General features: G+C 36.3%; 1 protein-coding gene across 2 annotated transcripts in view; it reads right to left on the bottom strand.

Annotated features, from left to right (window-relative positions):
- Positions 1–27,582, bottom strand: part of STK3 (serine/threonine kinase 3) — a 143,304-nt gene that overhangs the window by 25,941 nt on the left and 89,781 nt on the right. For both annotated transcript variants that reach the window (XM_050890853.1, XM_050890854.1), the window contains one exon: positions 23,621–23,796. In XM_050890853.1, the coding sequence (XP_050746810.1) occupies positions 23,621–23,796 (176 nt within the window). The remainder of the gene's footprint in view (positions 1–23,620; positions 23,797–27,582) is intronic.

The raw sequence follows: 27,582 nt of genomic DNA, 5'->3' as shown, positions 1-27,582 counted from the left end.
ATTTTTGACCATGCAAAATGTTTTATAAATAGTTCCATGTGCGCTGTTCATCTGGAGTCTCACTAGAGACGAATAATGACCTTGTATTTCATTCTCATTTACTCTGAATTAGCCAAACCTTGTGTTTTTAATTACATACTTAATACACCTGGCATGGTCTAATTACAGAAAACAAAACATCATTTAAACAAAAGGTGACCTTGAACTTAGTCTATCAAAATACCGGTTAACTTTAAGTTTTCAGTTTTTAACGAACTGCCAAGACATGCAATAGCAATTTTCCAAATGTGATCATATGCCTTTAGAGCAACAGACTTACTGCATTAGGAAACATCTGTACACACTCTTTATGGCTTTCCTCATTATTAATGCAAATCCCTCTTAGATTTCAATAGTGCTATAAACAGTTCTGTAGGTAAACACCAAGTTCACACTACTGATATTTTTAATGTGTTAGACTGTACTAAATCTAGATTTGACAAGCAGCAGCCTGTTGAAGCTGAAGCAACTTTTTTCAGAAACTAGGGATTTTGTATGAGTATCACAACTACGAACAAAGGGAACATAAAGCTATAGCAATGATGATATGCTGCAAAAGAGGCAACAAAGGGCTTTGGCACAAGAAAAATAAATACATTAGTTATCCTACTGCAGGAACGTGGTTACTTACCTGCTTGAAATTGAGTATGTGCTTAAATTCCTTCCTCAGTTGTGTTGAAGAGTTTCAGTAACAAATTGTTTTTACAAGAATGCTTCAATATATTAGTGAATGGTCTTCATGTATTTGACACAGGTATTTTACTCCTATTTGTGACCAAGTAATGCTAAGAAACTAGGCACAGCATATTTAATAAAGCATCTGGGATTTAAAGTCAACAGAATGTAATGCCTACACAAAATTCAAGAGTCTAAAATTTCTGTAACATAACCAGATCACATATCATTTTACATTATGTATTTTTTTTGACATTGTAAATTCATTTTAGTACAGGAATAATTTAAGTACACATTCTCCTCAAAAGATTTCTAGTAATTTCCTTGTACTTGTGACTTTGGTCATCATTACAGCCCTAGAGCTTCCCACCTCAACATGCTGAACAGCAAATGTACGGTGCATCTCAGGTAAACGATGTCAATAACAGTATTAAGGAAAGACAGGAATTAAAATTTGAGCATGCTTAGCAAAGATCTACCAAACTACTGGCTAATTCATAAACAGCTGGCTTTCAAAGATGTACTCTCAGAATATTTGTCTATGTTCTGTATTGCTGACCGCTTCTAAAACAGAATACTCCAACGCACAAGGGGTAGAGAAGCCAGCTATTAGAAATTTTGACAATGTTTCAGCATGAGAACAGATTACTATCACCGCTGACACAGCCAACGTTTTGAACATAGATGACAAGAAAGTTAGTGTTTTGCATATACAGTAGGTCTGAATGGGCAGATGCTTGTTGAGAAAAATAATTTTTCACCCATCATTAGGTTACACAATTCATATGAAAGTATCCTATATAGATAAGCAAATATATTCAGGATTATCATGAATGCTGACAAACATCCATCACTTAATTTACTTGGCTGGCAAAATAAGGACAAAAGTGACTGTCTAAAGGAGAAAACAATCCCAAACTTTTAATACCCAATGGATGGAATTCAATAAATATATTAAAAGAAATTAAATAGTAAGAAAAGATTTTAGAACATAAACCATATACGTAATAGATGTTGATTAAATAATGACATACATCACTTATTAAACTGAACTGCAATAGCATCCAAACCAAGACTCCATTGCCTGGCACGTTCCAAACTGCCCAGAAGGGGACACAATCTAAATGAGATAAGCTTGTCACAAAGTAGTAGATCATTTGAAAGTGAAGATGAGATACATGGGAGTGAGCAGAGTTTACGCTTCACACGAGACCTTGATGGCAGGACTCCTGCATCTTATTCCAGCTCTGCTATGAACTCATTGTGGAATCACTCACTTTCTGTTTCTCTGCCACCATTCTCCTGATGATAAACAGCATTTATTCGTTTTTCTGTTACAAGGCTACAAGTAAGAAAGTCCTTGAATACATACTCAGATCTGAATCCTTCTCACTGTTGTCTCTCAACCAAAAGGTCTCTGCCAGTGCAATTACATCGCTTCAGCTCTACCAGAAAATCCTGTTCGTACAACACGGGCTATGCCGAACACAGAAATATGGCACCCACTAATATACCATGAAAATCATTTGTCATAAGTTCAAACAGTGTTTCCTTCCCTTCAGATCTGGCATGGCTATGCTCATTTGAAATGAAAATAATCCTGTCTGTCAAACAATGCTAGAGACATAAACATAACCTGGAGCAAAATAGGTGTGTTCGATTAGCACAGAGGAATAAAGTCAGCACCAGTGGTTAAAAAGGTAATCTGGAGAAAAAGCCTTGAGATGATACAGGGCAAAATGCTCTAACATAGCTGAGTTCTCATGAACTCTGAAATGAATGGGCACACAGAGTTAAAATACAGTTTATCTGCAAATCAAAAACAATAATAGTTTTTCATGAAGAGTATTTCCCTAAATAGGGGGGGAAAAAAATAAAAATCACTATTTCACAAGCACAACACAGGCAAATTAAGATAATCTTTTTGTTCAATTAAATCTGATCCAAAAAAACTGATATTATTTAGTCTCTGAACTGTTCAAAGCACACAGTTAATCATTTCTATAGCTAGAATTACAGCACAATAAACTTGTCAAAAATATTGCAAGAAGGTAAATCTATGGTGAAAATAACACAATCCTAAAAATCAGCACATGATCTTTTGTTTGTTTGTTTGTTTGTTTTGGAATCAAGAGACAATCCTAAAAGTTTCAAAGACTGTTTCCTTAAGTTGGCATTCATATTTCTAGTAATGAACTCAATTAACCTATCTTAATATATGTATAGTATAAGATACTTTCTTCTTTCAAGCTCGTAATACCAGCCATAAGGTATCACAATATAGTCCAAGCAGAAAATCATTCACCCTAAAAAAGCACTCCTACAAACTGCTGGATTATATGAATGAAATACTGAGACTGAAGATAATGGCTCAATCTATGCTTTCTACACTACACAACTATTTTAATAACCCTGGCAGCATCCTTGAGGATAAATTCCTTGCTGTCTGCCAGTGGCTAGCCTCTTCCTTCTGTGAAACCAGTAATTTATTTACATGGTATCTTAAAACAGTTCACACATGAAACAACACAGGGGTTTTGTTTGCTTGTTTCTTAACTTGACAGTGTTTTGTCTTCGTGTCCAAAAGGAAAGACTCCGAGCTCGAAAACCTTTTCTCTGAGTCTGTCTAGAGTCCGTTCAATGTATAGGGAGAGATGGCACACAGACCGACTAATCTCCCCTGGCTGTTGTCAAGGGGTTACAAGGCAGTTACTGTATTTTTGTTCCTGTGCTGCAGTTCCAGAAGCAAGGATGGCTTGTCACAACTTAAAATGAGTGGCCTGATGACAGATGTCCTATTCCTGGAGAACCAGCTATTCCCACCTGCGGATGCTTGTGATGCAAGTACAGAATCGACACATGGGGGAACCAATCATATTTTTGGCAGCTACTGACAACTTGGTTATGATCCAGGGACCTTCAAAGCAGAAATGAACTCAAAATCTGTATAGTAATTTCTGGGGTGGGTATTTATACACTCATGCATACATCGTTTTATTTGTGCAATATTCTCCCTAAGATAGACACGTAAGGGAAGATTCTATAACCTATATAAGTTGAGTAAGTTATTCCTCCTTGGAGGAGTAAGAATTGTTGAAGATTGTTCAAAGAGCTATGACGAGGCATAACATCAAAAAAATTTAAACTGAAGATAAAAAAAATATATAGTTTAGCTGTCATCTATAAAACTGTGACACAGGCCCCCAAGGAAAGCAATGGAAGTACCTTCAATTCAGACGTGTTAAGCTAGTCTGGAAAAAGCATTCGGTAGCACATCTACTTTAGTAGGGATACAGAAAAGATCATTTAGTAAGTAATTTTAACCTCTCATTTTTCACATTAATAGTAGTTTGGACAAGAACTACCTTACTAAATAAAAATAATACAGTAGTACACAAGAAAAGAAAATGTTGGAATCATTATTTAGTTGCTAATTTACTTTAAGATGACCTCTACACGTACTCATACTCAAATTACCATGTCAACACATCCCAAGTATAAGAAGCTCAGAAACCACTGAAAGAATAAATCATTGTTCTGATCATTTTGAGTTGTAATGGATATCACCAGTGGACTTGTGTGGTTTTGGGACTCAATGTTTTCTTTAAGTTAGGTGCTCATTTAAACATAAAAGGAAAGTGAAATTCAGGTTTATCTGAAACAAAAATTTTGAAAGGCCACAAAAAAAAAATCATGACAGTCTACATAAGTCACTTTTTATACCCTTTGCAAGAAAACCATTTACAATATTTTTGGACCTATCTGCTTTTGATTTGAAGGAGAAAAATAGCTTGTACAATTCTTCCCCAACAACTTAGAGAGTCAATATTTCCAGATTGTTTAGGAAAATGCCAAAGAGCTAAGGTCAGAAATCGATGATCCTCAAGCAGTAGTGTATTCAGGTACAACATGTCTTTGGAGAAATTCTGCCTGCCCACAAATTAACAGCAGAAGCAAGTTTTCCTCAAATACAAGGTGTCTTCAAGGTAACCCTGCCTACCCACAATTTAGTGGCAGATGCAAATTACTATTGAGACCCTGCAGATTTTTTCACATAATTAAGATAGACTCCTGACTAAAGAAGTGGTATGTCCTGGTTTCGGCTGGGATAGAGTTAATTTTCTTCTTAGTAGCTGGTATAGTGCTGTGCTTTGGATTTAGTGCAAGAATACTATTGATAACATGTTGGTTAAACCACGACATGGTATTATAAACACAAGTTGTAAACTACAACTTAAATAACCCAGGTGAGCCAAGTTAATGCCATGCTGAATTAGAAGTAGAAACCTGGTATTTGCAAAGAAGAGGGATGAGAGGGACAGAGAGGGTCAGTACAAATTCTCAGAGAGGCAAAGCTAGAGATAGGCAGATATCTTACAGATAATAAGAAAGCTTAAGTAGTTGATAAGTACAAATTACTGGCTAGAAAATCTAACTAAATCAGAATTAAGTTTACACATCTTCAGAGTTCATACCAGAAAAGGTGATAAATCACAGTTGACAGAGAATCTATTGGCAATGTATAGCTGACATAAAGGGTGCTTCCTGTGCAACTTGTGATATCACATCTGAGATTAATTTAATACAAATTATTTGATCTAGCTATTCATTCATTAACTGTTATCACACAGTGTTGTGCTCAACATTTATAGTAAAGGGAAAAGTGGAAGGAAGAGACAGAATAAGGCAAATCTGTTTATATACAAGCAAGGGGAAGCAATTAAAAAAAAAGAAAAAGCATTTAAAACAAGAGTTGCAGATGCTATCATTCGTCTTACACAGGAAAGCGTAAAAAAGTTTTTGACTCAGTTTTTTACTTGTGTAGTTATCAGATAACTGGGATTTTACACCTATTACAACAGAAACAAAGCAGCAGCTCAAAAAAAACCCCTTCTACCCAATTTCAAGAGCCATCTTCTTTCTATTCTTTCCTTTTTTCATACTGTATGGATATCCAAAGAATTTCAGTTGTAACAGAAATACCAATAACTGCCGAAATAAGAGAATGTGAATGTCTTCTATAGTCTTATTAGCATATAAAAGTATAACTCAATATATTACACTAACTATTTACCTCCACAATTCTGCTTCTCTAATACGGTTACAATTAGATTGTATTGCCATGGAGAATAACCGCAGTCCAAGCTTTCCTCTAATTTTGATTGCTGCTCAAGTTTTTCCCTTCATCTTTGTCCCAGAATGCCCTACTACTGAAAAAAAAAAAAAAATAAAAAAAAAAATCCCAGTTCTTCCAAATGCCCAGATAGGAAATCAAAACCATAAACCTGGCAGTGAAAGAGAACAAGTGTTACAGTTTCCAATGTTACCAGAAGACTTGCAGCCTCATGGTGGTTTCATTATTTTCATTTTCCTGCAATAGTGTGTGAAGTTAACAACCCCAAAACTTAAATGAGTGATTGTTATGTAAAGAACCACACATTTAGATGTAGGATTCTTCAACTAGAAGTTTATTCTAAACTTATGTTTTGTTCTCCCTTAATTCTGCTTATTTCATTAGAATAGTGGATGTTGAAGTATACCTCCTGAAATTCTCTGTTTAATTCTCAAAAGACTTTTTTCTTTTTTAAAAATAAGAATATACACCACCACCTAAAATAAGTTACTGAGCAGTAACTAGAACATTTTTGAAATGTGCTGCTTTATGCACAATCCTAGAAAGATTTTTTTTTTTCCCTTTTGCAGTATTCATAGGCATATATGCAACCTTCACAGCACGACCTTGAGTATATGTGAGGTACCAACTGGTAAATGTGCATCCTTGGTTCCTCACATCCAGAATCCCAAGTAACTTTTAATGGGACTTCAGGTAGAGTTAGGAATATACACATGAATATAACTTGTTGAAGAAGTTCCATTACACGCTGAACCTACAGGTTGACTGATGAAGAAACATAAAGCCTTGAGGAAAACAATGACTGAAGAACCACTCTCAAGAGCTGCATCACGCCCAGAAGCCCTCCGTGATGGCACCATGCTTACAAAAAGCACGTATGGAATTTATCGGGACAAATCTGCAAGTCTCAGGGATGGATATATTTCTCAGATCTCAAAGCACACTTGTGCTCATGTGGATGCACATGAATCAACCCCTAGCCTTCTTGCAGTAGATCCTGACTTAGCATGCTATTCTCACTACACTGTTTCCTTGTGGGGAAATCATTATGCATACAGGCGTTTTTGCCATCCATTTGAAAAGCTGAACAATCTTCCTAAACCTTCTTATCCAAATTTTAAAAAATAAAAAAAAATAAAAATTATCTGATGTCTCAGTTCTGGATGTGTGTGACTTTGGTAAGAACACAGGCAGATTGATTTCCTGGCTTGAATCAAACTCTGCAGGAACCACACAAAGTGCAACCTTATACAGTTTTTTCCAACATAAAGAAAGCCAGTATGACTCAAGATATATTTTCCTAAGTATGCGGTAATCACTAGAAAATACTATTTTCACTAAAAGAATTAGAAAAATGAAGAAGTGAACATGTAGCCGTAAGCTCATAGAGATGATCCACGAGGGGATGTAAAGACAACATTAAAGTCTCAATAAAAAACTGGTTCATTAGATCAGCCAGAAAACTCCTATTAAGCTCTTGGGAAATTTCACTGAAGAATGTCATAAAAACATTTTCAGGAGAGAGGTGCACTCTTAAAGAGTGCCTAAAGAACAACTGCTATTTTTGTTTTCAAAAAATGATCCAGATCAAGGGGAAGGAGACCTCCCCCTCAAAACAGAGGATGAGTACAAAGCCGGCCATCACCCACAGAAACTGGTCCACTTGGCTGTGTATGTACGTATAGTGAACTTTCTAACACTTTTTGATAAGGACGTTCTCAGAGAATCAGTGTAGGATCAGGAGACTTTCAACAATCTGGCCTAAGACTTAAGGAGTCAGGCAATGCAACTTCTGTGACAGTAAGCCTGAAATCCCCAAACTAATCATTATCACGGAGAGGTGGAAGAGATTCTAGAATAAAAACTGCCTTCATGAAGCTAGGGAAAACTTACATCTTTTGACTATCATAACTTTCTGAGAATCATTAGTAAAGATAAGTTGCAAGAAAAAGACTAGTAAAATGACTGTGACTAGTGGATTAAAGAGGTATCCAAATGGGACCCTGTGGATAAACCAGGCCAAGACCAAAAACATTTATTCACTTAATCAAAAATATTTTTTCTTTGTTATCAGGAAAAACAGGCCCATTGAAGCATCTCAGGTCCCAGAAAACTGGCTTGAGTATCTTCCTGAAGCCTACTCACTCACAATTCTCCAGTCTCCATCACCCAATATCATCAGGGATCTCAAGAAATAGATAGCCAATATGAGTCTGATACAAGATACATCAATTCCAAATATCATCATCTTTTCTGCAGAGCATCAAGATCTCATGCCTCCTTGTTTGTTCACACAAATTATCATCCTGGTATGTTCTGGGTGTTCTTGACATAGAGAGGCTTAGATTGTTCCTAACACTCTATTGCCACGGTGGAGCATAAGGTGGGATGGGCCAGGTAGGATCAATTTCTTCAACCGCAACTGCCCTTTGGGGTGTGTCTGAACAAAGCATGTGCCTGCCTGATGAACTTCACCAGCTGTAAGATTTAAACATTCACTAGTATACTTACTCACCGATCATCTAGCTGTTGCAAAATACCAAGAAGGCTCCAAGCCAGCTCTGACTTGATCACGATTCTGAGGACAGCTAGTCACTCCAGCAAAAAGCCAAGAAATGCGTTCAGGCCACCCTGAAGCCCTTGTACTGCAGACAAGGCCTTCTTCTGAGAAGTCCCAGAGAAAGCTGCTGACTTTAATGAGCAGGAATTTGGAAGCAGTACTTCTGTACATGTGATATGGGGCAATTTGAGGACAGTTCTGTAAAAAGAAATGAAAAAGCAGCTAGACTGATTCCCTGTCTCTGGCAAGTGTGAGCAGTTATGTAGAAACTCACTGAAGTAATCTTAACTGTAGGACAGATGGTACTTGTGCTTTAGATCACTGAGGGGGAACCAGACCTGGTGCTCTTTTCAATAAAACAAGCATCTGCAATGGTGCTTCTTAGTTACTGAGTTATGGCCGCACGACAGATGTGCTGTATGAGGAAAAGGTAAAGAAGAGCTGATATAGACCAAGAAAACTTATCCTCACGTCAAAGATGGAGACGAACTCCTAGCTACAGAAGACTGCTAAAATGAGTCTTACCAGGTGTGGTGGGTTAACCTTGGCTAACAGCCAAATGCCCACCCAGCTGCTCATTCACTCCCCCTCCTTAGCAGGACGGGGGAGAAAATAGGATGAGAAAGCTCATGTCTCAAGCTAAAGACAGGGGGATTGCTTACCAATTACCATCATGGGCAAAACATACTCCACATGGGGAAAATTTAATTTATTGCCAATAAAAATAGATTTGGGTAGTGAGAAACAAAAAAGAAAAACATTAAAGCAACACCTTGCCTCCTCTCTTTCTCAGACTCAACTTCACTCCTTCATTACACTCTTCTACCCACCCCCACTCCCCACCCGCCCCCAAGCAACACAGAGGGATGGAGGGTGAGCAGTTATGGTCAGTCCGTAACAGTTCCTTGCTGCCACTTCTTCCTCCTCATACTTTTCATAGAATCATAGAATGGTTTGGGTTGGAAGAGACCTTTAAAGACCATCTAGTCCAACCCCCTTGCCATAGGCAGGGACATCTTTCGCTAGATCAGGTTGCTCAAAGCCCTGTCCAACCTGAACTTGAACACTTCCAATGATGGGGCATCCACAACTTCTCTGGGCAACCTGTTCCAGTGTCTCACCAACCTTATTATAAAAAAAATTTCTTCCTTATGTCCAATCTAAATCTACCTTCTTTCTGTTTAAAATCGTTGCCCCTTGTCCTATCACTACAGGCCCTGGTAAAAAGTCTCTCTCCATCTTTCTTAGAAGCCCCCTGTACACATTGAAAGGCCACAGTAAGGTCTCCCTGGAGCCTTCTCTTCTCCAGGCTAAACCACCCTAACTCTCTCAACCTTTCCTCACAGGAGAGGTGTTCCAGCCCTCTGATCATTTTTGTGGCCCTCCTCTGCACCTGCTCCAACAGGTCCATGTCTTTCTTGTACTGAGGACTCCAGAGCTGGATGCAGTACTCCAGGTGGGGTCTCACAAGAGCAGAGGGGCAGAATCACCTCCCTCGACCTGCTGACCGTGCTTCTTTTTATGCAGCCCAGGATACAACTGGCTTTCTGAGCTACAAGTGCACATTCATAAAATCATAGAACGGTTTGGGTTGGAAGAGACCTTTAAAGATCATCTAGTCCAACCCCCTTTTTAAAAACATTTTAAGGCTAGTTCCACTTCTCATGGAAGCAGAAATAATTGACACTTGAACTCTCAAGTCTTACTCACCTAATCAGTCCCTATTCTCATCTCACAATATGCATCCTAACACATCTACTGGGCAATTCTGTTACACATGCACTATTACATGAAGGCTGTGTTGGACTGACCCTCTGCCATAATGACCGGTCCTCAAAGCCACTTGTGTCTTGTTCAGAGAAATACCTCTGTGGAACCAGCTCATACTAATCCTATCCCATGAGCAGGAGAAAGACTAATTCGATCTTCCTTGTTTCCTTCCCTTCCCTGTTCCCTCCATCCAGGCTCCCAGTAGTCTATTCCTCCTTTTGATTTCCTCTCTCTAACAGTCAGCATACTTATTCTAACAATTGAAGACACTGTGATCGGGGTACCAGTGATTAACAATTCAGCGTTCAAACCTCACCAGTGTTGTGTAGTGGAGGGCTGTTGTGCTCGCATGGAATAAATGTTGCTTTTCTTCCTCCTTTTCCTTTTTAAATGGATATGAAATTACATTATGTGATTCTATGTATAAAACTCTTTGAAAGAATGTTAAGTCAAATACTTGAAAGACATTAGGGAAGAACATCTTACAACTTCTTAAGCAATCTTAATTTTGCTTTTTTCTTATTAAACACTGTAACACGTTCTTTAATTATATGACTATGGGTTATAACTCAGTTAAAGAATGGGCCCGTAATGGTCAAGCAATCATAAATGCATCACTCCCTAACTTTTGAGCATTTTATTTCAGCACCTGAACACAGTTTTTTTAACACTTTTTTGCATTTAATGAGATTATTTCAGAATCCTTCACAATTATAACATCAGTTTTTCCCAGATAACCAATACACTAAACATCACAGATGAACATTCTCCTTCATATCTGGTCTTATAATCTGCTTGTTAGAGATGGAGGAAGGCTTTCAATCCATGGCTCAACATGAGCAAGTCCAAAATAACGCTAATAATTTGGAAAAAAAAGAAAAGAAAAAAAAAACAGCTAGCTAGAATTTTCTTTCTTCTTATAGCTCCCACTCAGTAAGGCAGAGGCTCCAGTATTACTATAACTAAGGTGCTTTGCTGGGCTCCCAACTACTCCTGTGAATCTGAGGTGCAGTTATGACAAGGACTGCTCTTGAAAAATTGTGCTTCGCAAGAATGTACTTTCCTTTCAGACATGGATCACATTACAGCCACTCTTCTCACTCCGTAATAAAAAAATTGCACTAAATTGAAAATTGGATTACACCTCTACTAACCAAACATTTCTGTTTGTTAGCATACTATACTGTTGTCCACTTACTAAGTGACAGTTTTCACAATAAGCACAGTACACTCCAGATGCCAGGTGAAGTTCACTGCACTGATTTTCAATTTAAAGCCGTAAAATAGTTTCTTGAACTGGCCATCTACAAAATCCTCTCTCTCCCATATGTTATAATGGCAACTGCCAGCAGCAGAGGCATTTCAGATACTAATTCACTGATTAAACCTGTCAGGCTATTTTTCAATGAAGGCATCTCAGCTCTGGAATTAATTTCTCCCTAACCCATAACATGGGATATGGAACTGCAAAACAAAATGATCATGGTGTTTGGTGACAGGACAGTTTGAGGACCATAGGATATGGCAACTATCATTCTTCAGAGGTGCTCTATTTTGGGAAGCTGCAATTAGATGGAGAAGATGAACAAAGGAAGAACTGAGTTGAAATCAAGTCAGATTAGTAAACTGCTCCATTAGGATTTAGGTAATATGTTTTCTAAAGTATGTGTTAATTCTAGGGTACCAGCGGTATCTGTAAAAAAGGTGTGTGCAAGGAACACAGCTTGGTGTTGGAAGTGATACAGCCCCTCCATGTGCACATGACTGCCGAACCTCTGAAACTTAGCAGCACTCGGTCCTCCGCGAGCTGCTGTTGCCATAGCAACAGCTCTTTAAAACATGGAAAACAGGTTAGGTAGTTTCAAACTAACCACTGTTTCCAATGTTGCTGTTTTCCCCTGTAGTTTTGAATTAGCCCACCTCTGAGATGATCAGTGGGCTGTTGCCATAGAGTCAGCAGCCAGCAGAGAGGAGAAAACAAGGCTCTTGAGTTTCACAGGCCACAGGGATGCTTAAGTAACATGGAGTTTGGCCTCCCTCCACCTACCGCTCTTTCCCCCAAATCCTTCAGAAATCCTCTTCAGAGGCATCAGCTCTTTTCCATCCCTTTTTCTCTGCAAACATCCTTTACTCTGAAAACTGTTTGGGGCTTACATTTTTTGTTTTTTGTTTTGTTTTTTAAATAGAAGGGCACTGCACAATTTGGGAGTTAAATCCTGTTAAGCGCTGAGTGTAAGTGAAAGGTGCATTATTTGGCCATAACATCATTCCTTCAAAAGGCTCTATGTTACCGTACCATTCAAAACATGCTAGCAGTTGTCAGAGAACTTGATGCAGGGAAGAACAACTACTGTAAACCAGGTCTTTGAAACTCATGACAAGGAAGTTAACCAGCTCAAGAGGCAACAAATGAAACAGCCAAGCATGTACACACCAAGCTGCACTATTTTCAACATGCTCCTACCAATTCCTCCTCTGTTTCTCTGAAGTAGCATTGAAGGTGGGCTGCACACAGGTGCTCACATCTCGGTGAATCATTAGTCACAGACAAAATCCCAAAGGACAAGCATCAGTTTCATTTTTCAATTTAATGTCTTCGTTACTTTAATTGAATCTGTCTGAATGTAGGCTTACTTACATCGGTCTCTTTATCTTGACTCACAGTGGTATTCTATTAGTTAATGGAAACTCTTTAGAAAGACAGAAATAGCAATGAAATTTCTAACTTTGCAAAAGCAAAATAAAAAGCCCATTCCACCCTATACACACACATCACAAGCACCGTGGAAATATCACATTTCTATCTCTATGTACATTATCAGGATACTAATTCTCATCTTGAGGTGATTATTCATCTCTGTAGAGTGCACGTTGTTCTTGTGTATGGATGGCATTTAGAACATGTGACTATCATTAATGTCACTCTTAAAGTAACAATTAACTTCAACAAAAAATAAATGACCATTCTCTGGAAGTGATAATCCAGCTGACACCGCAGGGGAAAAAAAAAAAAAAAAAACAACCAACCCCAAACGTTTGCACTAGAAGCACATGAAGAACTACCTTCAAAAAAATATAAGCACCTCCTCCAGGTTCCAGTGGGACCATTGCCCAAGGAGCTCCCAGTAAGAAAGCCGCCTCTTCCATTCCCACACTTCTTAAAGTCATTCTCTATGCCAAAAAGCACAATCTTCAAAGAGGACACAACAAAATAAAAGACAGTCATTTTGGGACAGCTCATTTTTACTAAGAGAACTTGTTGGATCTAGAGAACTTTTGTGGGTGATGGGGAAGTTTGGTCTGTAAGTGTCTTCGAAGAACATTTTTTCCTCTATTCTTACTTGAAAGAATATTCAAATATAAAAAACAACTAAATATATTGGGCTGTAGTGACACCATGAGGGAAAAAAAAAATTCAAACATGTTTTCAGAAAGTTCCACCTAATTCACATCTAAAAGCACTACAGCATGCTGTCCTGGTTTCACCTGGGACAGAGTTAACTGTGGTTAAACCATGACAATGCTCATACAGTATCATGCAGTCAAGGTTGCACGGTTTGCTAAGTTCCTGCTTCTCAGCTGAAGATCTAACCTTGTCCATGACCCTAGTCTGCTGCAACGCAAAGTAAAATAAGTTAAATTCTTCAAAATGGTTTAAGCTAACTTGTTTCAGTTCTCACTATGGCACACTAAAAATTGTCAGGGAAATGCAGTCAGGGTTCTCAGCTGAGCATCAAGAAGTTTTTTGAAACAGCTATAACCATGCTACTGTACATTTAGAGCTTTCCTACAGAGCAATTTTATCCTGGTATGTCTTATTTAGGTTAAGAAACTAAATTTTCTTACTAGTATTATATCTGTACAACTCCTACTGTCCACACAAATGTAAATGTAAGCAATACCAAGATTTTTTAAGTAGATGCTAAGTAAGTATTAATTCTTCAGGTATTTCTTTCCTAGGAATTAGGCATACTCGCCCTAAATGAAGGAATACTGAGAGAAACAGTCTAACCTGTGAAATTTCTAACCCTAAACCTAAATGTAGTTTCATATTTAGGCACACAGATGAAAGTGGTTTCTTTAATAATCTGAGCAGCTAAACTTAACATTGCTGTCAGTAGGAGCTTTGCCACTGACTTTAGCAAGTATGAGATTAATACTTCTATACAGGCTTTGTCAATAGCTGCAGCTTTATATATTGGGCTTGCATAGCTTTATTTTTAGATTGTTACTCATATAACACTATAAAATAGGTATAAAAACTTGCCAAATTAATTTTGTGGGTTTGTTGGGTTCGCCTCCCCCCGGGGTGATTTTACATAAGTTTTTTTACATTTTTAGGTACCGGTGCTGTCCATGAGGCACACTTTTATCCAGACACAAATAACAACAACACTGAATGAAAAAAATCAAGTCTCCAAACAGCTTACAGCTTTACACTGCACACATGTCTAGAAAAAGCCTCACCTTTTTCACCAAAAATAAAATGACTAGTGCATAGCAATGCTGCAACTTCTAATAAACAAAAGCAAATGCGGGCTATAAGGCATCTATAGTTAGAGATCTAATGTAAAAGAATGACATTTGGATCATTTTAATGCATACATTTCACACATTACTAAAATACAAGTAAATGAGAATAAGTGTATTCTTACAGAAATACAGATTTTGCTGTCAAGTTTCCTAGGAGTTCCCTTTTATCTCTGAGTTATGCAAGTTATAAGAAAAGGAAATAAAATTTACATGTAAACCAAATATTCTGGGCAATCCCTGGTTTTGGGATTGTGTACTAAATCCAATCTAATCAGATATCTGACGATATTAATTCCAAATAACAAAGAACTCCAAGTATTATGAGCCCTCTGTTTGAAGTCAACGCCTTAATGCGGAAGTCTCTTTCTTCAAATTCTACAGTTATTTGCAAACAAAAACCGCACAGAATTTTTTCCATTCTTCATAAAGCTCAACAGTATTAAATGTCAGCCATTTTATTTCCAGTATTTTGTTTATGAAATATTGTTAACATCTATGCTTAATATATAGTCTACACATGGTACTTATTGGCTGCCGATCAAAACATGAGGCATAGAAATCTAATACAAGTTTTTTGATTATTGAGAGTTAGCCACACAGACACTGAACTAATCCAAAAATTTTTTTCTGTTAAATTGCTAGAATCCTATCTGACAAGGTCTCGTGCTCCCACTTGAGTCCAGTAAAAATAAGAAATTAAAAAAGGGTAAAAAAAGCTAAACTGAAAAAAACATCCCATGTTCTTTACCAAACCACATAATGAGGAAATCCTCTTCAAAACTAAGGAGTTACAAAAATTAACTTAAAACAGTCTTGCAAAATTCCAGTCGCCCACTCTCCTGAGGCAAGTTTTATTTTTACTTCTTTTCATCATCATTAATCATCATAGCAAAGAGTAGGAGAACAGATTTTGTTTCTTGGTGGTAAATTTGCATGATACTGTCATAGAGATGATTTCAAAGAATTCTGCTGAAACCCTGAAGTAGAACACGCACCCCTTGGTGTCAGCACTCAGTTTGGGGATCAGACATTACACACAAAGGTGTGGTAGGCTGTCTTGACATTAACAGTGATTCATGCAATATGGAAACTATTTGGATTAAATATCTGTCCCCCCCTTTTTTTGTAAGAGAAAACAGAATAGAGACCTGAAACTGAATTGGTCTGATGGACAAAAAAGGATCATCTAAAACTTGTCCAGCCACAACTGTTTTTTCCAAGTATTTCAAAGCTCTTTCTAGGCTACACGCATTACTTAGCTATTACACAATGATCTCAAAGAGGTATATTAGTACAGACAACTGGTTACTAAGGTAACAAGATGTTACTTTAAACCAGCAGCGCTGCCCCAGCTCATCAGCTTCACTCATTTCTTTCCTTTGTTCTCCTTAAACTATGCACAAATTACAGACCTGCTGTATAACTGAATATCTACACTAGAGCTACACTTCAGTCTCTCCACTTGAGCTAGTGATGAAAAAAAAAGGGGGTTAGATGATGCAAGCATTTAAACTCTTTGGAGTGAAGTAGTGTCATTCTTAACGCTACACTAAGAATTTGAAAGTTGGCTGAAAAATAAGTTTTAAAGTGTCTTCTCACTAGAAACTATTTTGTAATTAAAAAACACATTGCACATTGAAACTATTTGACATGATAAAATAAGACAGCAGGGATACTTTAAACTTTCGGGAGAGAAAACATGGTTAAGTTTTATTGACCGAATCTTGGCTGAAATTTTCCAGAGGCAGACTCATGTTTGGAAATAATAGTTGACTGCTAATTGCAAAAATTGTCAAGGTTACTCAAGGTCTAGCTCCTCCAAAATACTGAGACTCCTAATAAACAAATTAAGTATGTCAACGTTTGTGAGAGCTTGAGTAAGACCTATGTGTTCTCAACATCTTTACAACACGTTTACAAACATGAGCCATCAGCAGTAGCTTAAAAAGCCATAGGAAATAAGGCCTTCGGAAACATTTCCAGGAGGAGGTCACCTACAACAATCCTCTGCTCCAAGCAGTATCAACTCCACCAAAACTATTCCTGACGTGTTTACCTAACCAGGTCTTCAACACTCACAATAACGGCAACTTCTGCAGCCCTCTGAGGCAACCTGTTATCGTACGTTGTTATCCTATTAGACATTCTTCTTACTATCTAACTTCAAATAAATTGCTGCAATTCAAGCCTGAGTTCTTGTCTTATCTTCAGACGACATGTCAATAATAAGTAAAAATCTTTAATTGTGTTTTTCACATGTAAGAATGCAAAAAGCTTTTTGGCCTAGAAGGGTGTTTTCTGTGCTCTTTTAGGATACAAAATTCATATAAACTTTGTCAGACAGCACGATTCACCTTCCAAAACTGCAAAAGTACAGCACTAACACTTTGGCATGACTGCCTCGATGATCAGAGTAACTGCTTTAAAATAATCTTACAATTTAAGATAAACAGAAAGGATTGATTCTGTTTACAGCCTAAACAATTTAGTTATATATGAGACCAAATTACTAGGCTTGATTTTCAATTATTTGAAATTGGGGATGAATTTGAATGAAATGAAAATGAAAATGAAAAATCCCCTACTAATAGGGGAAGGGACATATTCAAAAAGAAAGGATCCTATATTCAATACCAGCTGGAGAAACACTCTGCTCAGGCAGTGTATTCCCCCGCTCTCTCCAAGAAAAATAATTCTCCTTTTGTGGTCAGAATATACAAACAGGATTTAGTTAAATCAGTCAGTATTTGACTTGCAGAGTTAAAAAAAAAAAAAGTGTAATAGGTTGGTTCGTTCTCTTTGCCTAATGGAAAAAAACCCCACCAATCAATAATACAGTTTCAGTTTACGTGTCAGGCTGGCACAATCTCTCTTACTGTCTGCCTGAAGAGCTGCATGATAAGCCTAACAAACCACAGCCATGACCTGCAAACTATCCACAGTGGACTCCTAATACAAATATCTCGCCCACTGAATTACCCCCACACCTTTCATTTTTTTAAATAACCACTCAACACACAAGAAGCTTCTGTACCAGCCGCCTATTATAAGAGGTACAGAAAACCTCCACTGCTGAGGTTCACACTGTCCTCACAAAAAGAGCTAGATAAAGCATATTATATTCATTGTATTAATTTTCCAGTCTCTCCTCTCTTAGCCGTCTCTGAACTGAAACGAATAAAATTCTGCATGCAGACTGCCGACACCAATAATACTTTCGTTAACTATATGACATTGTAAATAATCTTTTGTTTATCTCATATGCATACAGCCCATGCAAACCCAGAAACCTAACTTTCATATTTGCTTAGTTAAGAAAACGTTCTTCCTGTCAGCATCTGGAAATGCTTTATGATATTCAAGCAACTAATTAAAAACAAAGCAAAATGAATATATGTTAATACTTCATTTAAAATGTTCAAATTACTTAGAAGAGAATCCTAAATGGTTGAAAATAGATGAAATACTTTCATTCCCATTAATTAGAAAGAAGACTGTACCTAACAAACTCATCTGCTGCTTAAATAAAATCAGAGTAAACCCAGCCAAGGTTTTGGACAAAGAAGTATTTCCAATGAAGCTAACTCAGCCTAGCTTTATTACTTAAGTTTTCATTAAATTCTATATGGTCTTCAGTCATTTTATGGTATTTACTTTTTTACCCTATCAATTGTGACATTATACGTTTATAAATGTTAACTAAAGTGCTCAGTATCTGCAATACTACTATTTCACAATGATTATATTCTAATGTATTTGTTCTGGTTTAAACCCAGGGAAATATTCTGCCTAGGGTAACAGATGGCTTTTTATATTTTTGTTGCTATTCCAGAATCTTTAAGTCACCCAAAATGCATCTACTTAAACATGATACTGCAGTTACTGCAAAACATGATCTACATGTTCACTGTTTAATATTTAACAATCTGGATACCATTCCTGTTTGGAAATAATTCTACTAAAGACGGAAATCATTACCCTAGCATTGCTATAATAAATAATTTGCCTTTTTACATTTTATCGTCTCATAACAAAAAGTAAATGACTCATTTAAAATGAAATAATATATTCAATCAGTGTAAATGAAGTTTAGCAACTTATTCTGAGTAATGTTAATTCACGGGTTATTATCAATTAGATATCACTTCACTGTAGTTCATGTAAATCCTCTGTTAGCATCGTGTCCCACAGTAATATATATTACTAATGGGTAGAAGGATTTACAGAGCAATTTTATATCTTAATGAGATGTAAAATGTCATGATACAGTAAAAACGTAAGCAGCAGGTTATTTAAAAACACGTACACATAGCACATTAGCAAGCTAAGATTTACCTGTTTTTCTCCACATGATAAAAATTTCGAGCACTTCTTATTAAAAGTTCACCTTTTTTGGTGAAAACTATCTTCTATAATGCCCATAAAAATGTGATAAATGCTACACAAAATATCACAAAATCTTCAACTGTGAAAGACAAAAAGAAATTTGAGCAAGCTGCTTCAACAACACCTTGCAGTTATACTGCTCATTTAATGCACAGCTCTCTCCAGCATGTACACATCTCATCGAAAACATTCCCCGTGGAAAGAACAAAGCTATCATAATAGCAAAATGGTCATACAAATACGTAATATCTATAAAAAACAACTGTTCTTAAAAGGACTGGTCACTTAGACGGTCAAAACAAACACATAATTTGCTCTAATTTGGCACTCTGATCCAAACTGCTGACTTGTGAGCTAAGACTAAAAGTTGGTCCATTAAACAGTTAAGCCTCATTATGAAAAGCTGCTTATACCATGCATCATTAACATTTCTATGAATATCATACCCATACACTATATAGCTTTTCTGCATCTTTACTTATTCAAAGACTTTATGCCGCTTTTCCTCACAATGAGTAGTATCTTGTTGATTAGACTTACTGGCATCAAGGTTTGCTGTGAACAAAACATCACTTAACCCCAAGTAAAACTGACAGAATTAGGGTTAAAAATATTGCTTTAATTTTGCCATTTGCTGCATGCCCCTTAAAAACAATAAAAATGTGTAAAAAAATTGCCTATAGTGCGATAGCATTCAATGAAAACGAACATCCACAATGATCCTTGAGTGTGAAGTATATATTAAAAGTTTAATATAAAAGCTGAAGTTTCAATAAACACCAGTTTGTTTTTTGTAAGATTTATATCCAATCAGACCTTCAACACTTCAATTTCAAAGGCTGAAGCAGAAAAAAACCAAAACAAAACATTTACAAGTACTTCCCCAGAAATACATTTCCCTAAGATTCACTGATACAAAAGACCCACACTTTTGGTTTTCAGAATTTATCATGACACGACAAAACCAGACAACAAAATAACTGAAAACAAATATCAAAGAAGCAACCCTATACAAATTCCTAGCCACAGAAAAGACAATATTCAAAAACGTTTGGGGTTGTTTGGTTTTTTTTTTTAAAAGCAAGTAGAAATGTAGTATAAAAACCCCAAACACCTCTTACACATGAAAACCAGCACCTTAGTCCTGAAGCATACATAACAGCATAAATTTGGAATAATGTAACATTCAGTGCAACTATACAGTACCAGAATTAAGTCTAGTTCAAAGTTATTTGCAATATACCTGATTCAATACAATGTAAAACTTGAAGGTCTGCAGTGGCAATTTTTTCTCATCAATTCATGGAACATTACATCAATAACCAGCACAGACTGATCACGGAACTGAAGGCCCACAGGACCAACAGTCCGAGATGGATCTCAAATTCCCATATGGCATTACTGAAAAAAAAAAGTAAGATCAGCTTTTGAATTTCAAAACAGATGTACTTCAACAGTGAAAAACAAAGCATAAATATGTAGTTACAGAAGAAAAACCGCTGCTAAAATTACTTTTTTTAAAGCTCAGATTGATGACCAAAGCATCTTATTTTCTTGGAAAAGTCTTCTATTTTTATTGGCAAGGAGTTTTTAAAACATTTACGTCAGGGCAGAAAACTATGCCCACACAAAAACTTTCAAACTAGACCTAGTGCTAAATTAATTTTGTATTATTTTATACATTCATTTATCCATCTTATCAGAAAAGTCTCCTGTATCATTTATTTACATTATCTAAAAACAGCAGGAAGTGTGTAAGACTAGCTGCTATATCTGCATTACATGTATTTGTACATTTAAACAAATAAAATAACTATGTATTGTTTTATCAAACTGTAAAATATACTAGGAATAGGATAAAATATCGCTGTGACCTAAAGCAAATATACCATTCGGCCTTATACATAGAAATAAGCAAACTGATTAGTTGCAGCGATTTATAAGGGTTGTTTTTTCTTCCTTTTCCCTTCTCCCTCCCACCTCAATGGCATTTCTGCTTTTTTAGTTTATGCTGTAACAGAGACATACACTAATAAACTTCTAAGTCTTAACTTACAGAGCATCCCTCCTCTTCTACATAGAAGGTTGGAGTACTATTAGAATATATTAGCATTAAGTTAGATTTTGATCATTTACATTTTAGTTCTAATGTATCAATCCCTTCTTTAAATAAAATTATGGCTGTCAGCATTTACTGTTACGATCCCTTTCTAGATCCCATTAAAGCTAATTCCAAACAAAATAGAATGGAATTATTTAGTACAAAAAGTTTCCATTATTTATCCCTTTCATGAATCATTTAAAGACTTCATGTCAGCAACTGAAAACATTCATGTTGATCTCACAAAGAGTAGACAATATATTATGCATGCTGCCCACTGATTTATCCTTTCAGCAAGTCTCTTGCAGGCCACTTACCAATACTGCCACTCGCTGTCTAAAATATAAATGGAAGTACTTCTAGAATATATAAATAAATAATAATTGCCTATGGTTCAAACCAGCAGGCTGTTAAAACCAATATCCTGTGTGACATCAGCTGGTACCAGATGCTTCAGAGAAATGTATTCTTGAGTGGACTACTTTGAAGCAGTACATCCATTATTGAAGAGTCTTCCTAAACTCTTTCTTAGGCTGGCTTATGTATGGAAGTATTTGGCTTTCATCATGCTTAAAACAAAATTCCACCCACTCCCCGCACCCCCCCAACTACATACATTGCCCATGCAAATAGCAATTCACTTTTTTTAAAATCTTATTTGGTCTTCAATCAGAATCATTTTGTAGCAACAAGCCTTACAACACTGCCTTTTTAGGAAGCCAAGGACAAACTGCACATCACGTAACTTCCATGAGACGCTGGAACAGGTTGCCCAGAGAAGTTGGGGATGCCCCATCATTGGAAGTGTTCAAGGTCACGCTGGACAGGGCTTTGAGCACCTAGTGGAAGATGTCCCTGCCCATGGCAGGGAAGCTGGACTAGATGACCTTTAAAGGTTCAACCCAAACCATTCTATGATTCTATGATTCTGAAGTCTTTGACTAGCCAGTCTAAGATCACTAGCAAGGTTTGCCTACAACACAGAGAGCAGTTAAGTTTCTGAAGATCAGAACTCCTCAGGTTTGGTTCTAGGACAAATTCCTATTTCAAGAAGGCAACTTCATATGTACAAGCAATGTCAACGAGTTCCACAGGATTATCCACGTGCGAATTATTCATGAATAAGCACTTAGAGAATCAGGATCTTAGCATTTACAAGAAGAATCATTTTTGCTTGCATTTCTTAACAAGTAATGGAAAAGATAGGATGAATTTTAAATTGTTCTAAGGGCAATTTTATTGCCACTATAATAACCCCACTTAAATAACGGCCAGTTATTTTCCAATGAATAGTGCAAATAATTATTTTTTTAGTCAATTATCAGGAAGACGACTATAGCATTTTTATGGTCAAAAAAAAAAAAAAAAAAAAAGGCAAGCCTAAAAAACCCCACCCAAACCAAAATCCAACTTCATCAGAACTCTCCAGCAGCAACAGCTTGTACTGTGTTATTTAACTGGCTCTACTCCAGTAGCTTAAATTTAAGAGTCAGCTTTATGTAGAAATGCAGTAAGTGAAAACTGGTAAAAAAATCCCACACCTACAGCTGTCACCTAAAATTAAACACAACATTTTTCTCCAAATCCCAAGTGTACTTTCAAAAAGGTGCCGTGTGATCATATTTAGCTCCTGTACTGCAGTTAAGAACATGTTTAATCTACAACAGATAAACCAAATTCTTTCATTCAAACATGTTAAAAAGATTAACAAAGGTGAAAACCAGGTATAATTATCTACAATTCTCTAAACAGTAATTATTTATTTCACTTCAGGAGCAACCAATAACTTTGGAACATTTTCTTTTTGCCCGTTATTATTTCTTTTTGCCTATGTTGCAAATTAACTACACATATTTTGGAGGGGGAAAAACCCCACCCTAAAATAGACAGACTGGTGTTAGATAGAATAATTCTATGTAGAGAGATGTGCGCTATTGGAATAGTACCAACAAGCTGGCTTGTGCAAAACAGTAGGTGATCTTAACCATCTCCAAGGAGATTGACTAAACGGCTCCAATCCAGTTTAAAATGCTTATCATTTTACTGAGATACTCGGCAAACATGACAACAATATTCCACGCCTGTAGCAATTTATTTACTTAATTTTTTAATTAGAACTGGGTCAAATTTTGAAGTTGTTATAATACATAAACTATAAACAACCAAAAATACTTAAAAAACCCCAGTAGTTACAAGGATGTATATTCATAATGTCACATACCACTCCTCATTAAAAAGGTCCCGCATTAAGCAAATGTACTTATTTCAACAAATATGAGGCATTAAGATTAGATATTGGATGGTATTCTTGAAAGTTTACTTATTTTACTTGTATTAACATAGTTATAGAAAGGGATTAACTATTTTTGGCACATATAAAATAAACAGCATGCAAGAAAGTGAACAATAAAAATGTACTTACGAAATCAAAGTCTCCATCTTGAGGGACTTTCCAGTTATCAGGGAAAACGTTTTTGGATATGTGGTAAGGTTCATGCATGTTCTGATTACAGTTTTCAGGGCTTTTATTCTTGGAATCTTGTTTATCGAAGTAGTCCATGAAAGAAGGTCTTTGAACTTGCGGTGAAGTAGCATTTCCTTAGTTGAAAGAAAAAAGAAAAAAAAGTTAAAATTATTTAAAGATTAAAGATTTACTGCACTATAAAATAAACTCCATTTATTAATTTTCTTGGATTTTACAGAAACTAATACAGTCATCTGTATGTGGTGCAAGCCTCCATTTGTCCCCTGAGGATCTTTGGCATAAAAGCTCATAGCCGAAGAATGATATTTTTGTAGCAAGATACAATGTGGAGAAATGTTCAAGACATTTCAGAGTTGCACACACAAATAACATTAGAAGTTACTTCATGCAATATCTATTTGTTGTTATAGAGACTGAATAACAGAAGGTGCTAAGCATCCCTTTGGGTGCTGAATGCCCCTAACCTTCAAGGCTTGGTCCACAGGCACTTGTAGGAGAGCAACAGAGTTCCATCAGTTTCACCAAAGGTGCAATTTAAAAATTATTTCGAAAAAGAACTTGCAAAAACAACCACACAAACTGTGTCTAGACACTGCTTAATTAAATTCATTGCCAATGAGGTTTCTCAGCAAATTATGGGATCACACTCTACAGATGGCTGCAAAGCACCCTATCTCCATGGTGTTGAAACCCTGGGGGATTTTTGTCCTCATCTACGCAGCTGCAAAAGCTTTACGAAGTAGATCGAAATCAGCGTGAACTCCCATTCTATTATTCTTTTCATGAAACTAAATGTAAAAAAAATTATCTACAACCCTAAGTGACTGAAATTTGTTTTCATTTGTGGGATTTCAAAGCAAATTCATTAAAAAATAGAACAATTAATAAAACATAAGAAACGCTTTAGTAGTTCTACATAACTGTCACCTCAGAGACTATATTCTGCATAGCATTGACTCATGAAACGTGTACTTGCTTGCAGTGTAACACATTCTACATAGAGAAATATAAAATACATTTCCACAAGTAAAATATGAAACAGGATGGGAGATATAAATAACTAAGTTGGGGGGGGGGGGGGGGGGGAACCAAACAAACAACCCACAGGTAGAACTATACTATTTTAATTATAAGCATAATAAAATAATTAGGAATTTTTATTTGAACTACTTGTTTTAACAAGTGAAAAGGTATACTACTGGAAATATATTTTGAGCTTGTGTTTAACATGATTGCTAGGACCTGCTGATCATCTTATCTGGCTTTACATTTGTTTTTATTAATTCATTAAGTGTGGGTTTTTTCCGCCTCCTCTTTCACTTCTTATTTCATCATCTCTTCCCATTCCCTCTGTCTGAAGATTTTTTAATTCATTCTAATTTTGCTGCATGATTAATAGCAGCCTATTGTTTTCATTAATGCTTATTTTTGTACTGCCATCTTTTATAGCATGTTGATTTACTTGTTCTTTTCTTTCTGCTCTTTCTACATTATTCTGTTCTAGTAAGATTTCTTCTGGCTTTTTTAATGTGGTGTTCTACTGTCTTGCTCTAGGCTTTACTGCACTTGACTCCAGTTGCTTCTATTCAACTCCACGATGATTGCTCCATTCAGTCTGCCATGTTTCCATACACACCTCCTCATCACATTTTTTTTAGCTGATTTTTCTCTCAGTTGTTGCCATGTTCTTTTCCAATATTCTTTTCTAATCCCAGATCATAGTTATCTCTACTCACCATCTTTTAATTAATGACAACCACGACCATAACAAAAACATTCAGTGACCTAAACTCCAGGTTGAATTTAACAGACCACATAGCAGATACCTCTTGTCCAGAATCTCCCAAATTTGCCCCCACTGAACTCAAGATCACCTGAATGAGGTTTCTGGATCTCTTGAGTCTGGGACTGAGGAAAGGATGACAAGTAAACAGCAGGGATGCCAAATAACTACAGAAATAAGCACTAAAGGGCAAAAATGGAAGAATCTAAACTTTAGCAAAGCATAGATTTAGAAAACAGATCCAAGAGAAGGTAGTAGTATGAAGGAGGTGGAATTAAAAACAGAAATACAATGCATTTTCTTAATACAAACTTTTTATTACTTGCTGATCATTGCCCAAAACGCCTGAAACTATTTGTACCAAAAAGATAGGACACCACATTGCTGGTCTTTCACAACCAATTTTTTTCTTCTGCTGAGATGGTTGTACTTATGTTTCATCCTTGAGACATACTTATAAACAAGAAGATTACCAGTGTCTCTGTTAGAAACTCTAAGTACCAAAATGTTGGCCCATTACAGGTAAAATCGTCTCCCTCCTCTCATGTAACAGAAAATACTAAAGATTTTCCAAGCACTGCTCTTAAGTTTTAGAGCTATTTATAAATATCTTCCTTATATACGTAATAGAAGACTGCCTACATACATAAAACAAACCAACCCCTCCAAATTCCTTGCTATCAAATGCATATTAAGGAAAGTGGGTCAACAGGACTGAAATTACTCCAAAATGAGCAAAGCACACTTAATTTACACTTTGAGGACTTGTTCTATTTGTTTTGATAAATAAGAATTTAGAACTCACTTCTGATTCCAATTTAGTATACAGTTAGTTAACCCGTTTAAAAGAACAAGAGCTGCTTACCTTCATTGCAAATATAAAAGCTCACACACAAAACCAGAAATATTATGCCTGCAAAACAATGGGACCAGAGGTGTTTCAAGATTTGTGTTTTTTCTCCAATGTAAAAAAAAATGAAGGATTTATTTAAAAATTTATTTTTAAGGTTTTATTTTTACAAATAATTAAATGAAAAAAAACCCCTCTTTTTTCAATCTCTAGCTAACCTAACACAAACAAGTTTAGTTCGTTTTTCATAGAAAATGGGATAGGTTGACACCTACTAGTTTAAAGGCCCTGTGAAGGCTCCTACCTCTTTCGTATTGACTTTATAAAACACGCAGGCTCTTTATGCCAGAGTAAACTGATGTAGGTTGCACTTTTTTAGCAAAACGTAAGGTTATTAGAAGATCATTTTGGAATGAAAGCACTTTTTCTAACGTTCGTGAACAACAAAGTAATGGTATCTTGTCAACTGTCTTTCAAGAACCAAGAACTTTGAAAGTACAATACATAAAGAGTTCGTTAAGGACAATTAATTCACTCAACGATCCAGTAAGTTACTTTTTACACAAGCGATATATTTGCCACAAAAAAATCTGTAGCACAATCAGTATCACTCCACGGTTGCGCTGAAAACCTACTGTGCAATAGACTGTTCTATTCTAGGAGGATTTGGATTTTCCAGTTCTCATTTTTCTTTACTCTTCAACAAGAGATGATCAGGTTTAAAAATGTTTGCCACAGTTTCAACATTTAAGAATATCAGTCTCTCTTATCATCCTGATACTTGCCCACTGCACGACTTCAAGATGGCTTTGGGAAGAAAGCCACAGTAAAAACAGCAGTCTGAGAAATTGCTGGCAAGCCATGGAACGCAGCGACCATGATGGACACTGAAAACATACGTTCTACCTCAGCAATACCCCTGATAGGAATACAGCCAATGGGGATGTCCCCAAATAGTTACATAAGAGAATTTCTTCCAAAAAGTATGCTGGACAAAATGAATGAGGCAATGACGTAATACAACACCAACTCTATTACACTGTTTCAAAAACATATCGTAACTAAAATAAATAATTCTAAACACACATTTCAAAATAAGAAGGAATGCACATTCCATTCTAATGCATGTTTTGATCAAATTCAATTGATGTCACCTATAAAGAAAAATGCTTTTGTAGTGATGTATTTCTAACAGAAAACTATTATATTAATATTAAATTGATTTTAAATCTGTTAAAAAGTTCTGCTGTTAGTTGTTAAGTTTTT

The sequence above is a fragment of the Gymnogyps californianus genome, chromosome 2, assembly GCF_018139145.2.
Source record: "Gymnogyps californianus isolate 813 chromosome 2, ASM1813914v2, whole genome shotgun sequence".
NCBI classification, from domain to species: domain Eukaryota; kingdom Metazoa; phylum Chordata; class Aves; order Accipitriformes; family Cathartidae; genus Gymnogyps; species Gymnogyps californianus.
This window is presented reverse-complemented; position numbering and strand designations above follow the sequence as displayed.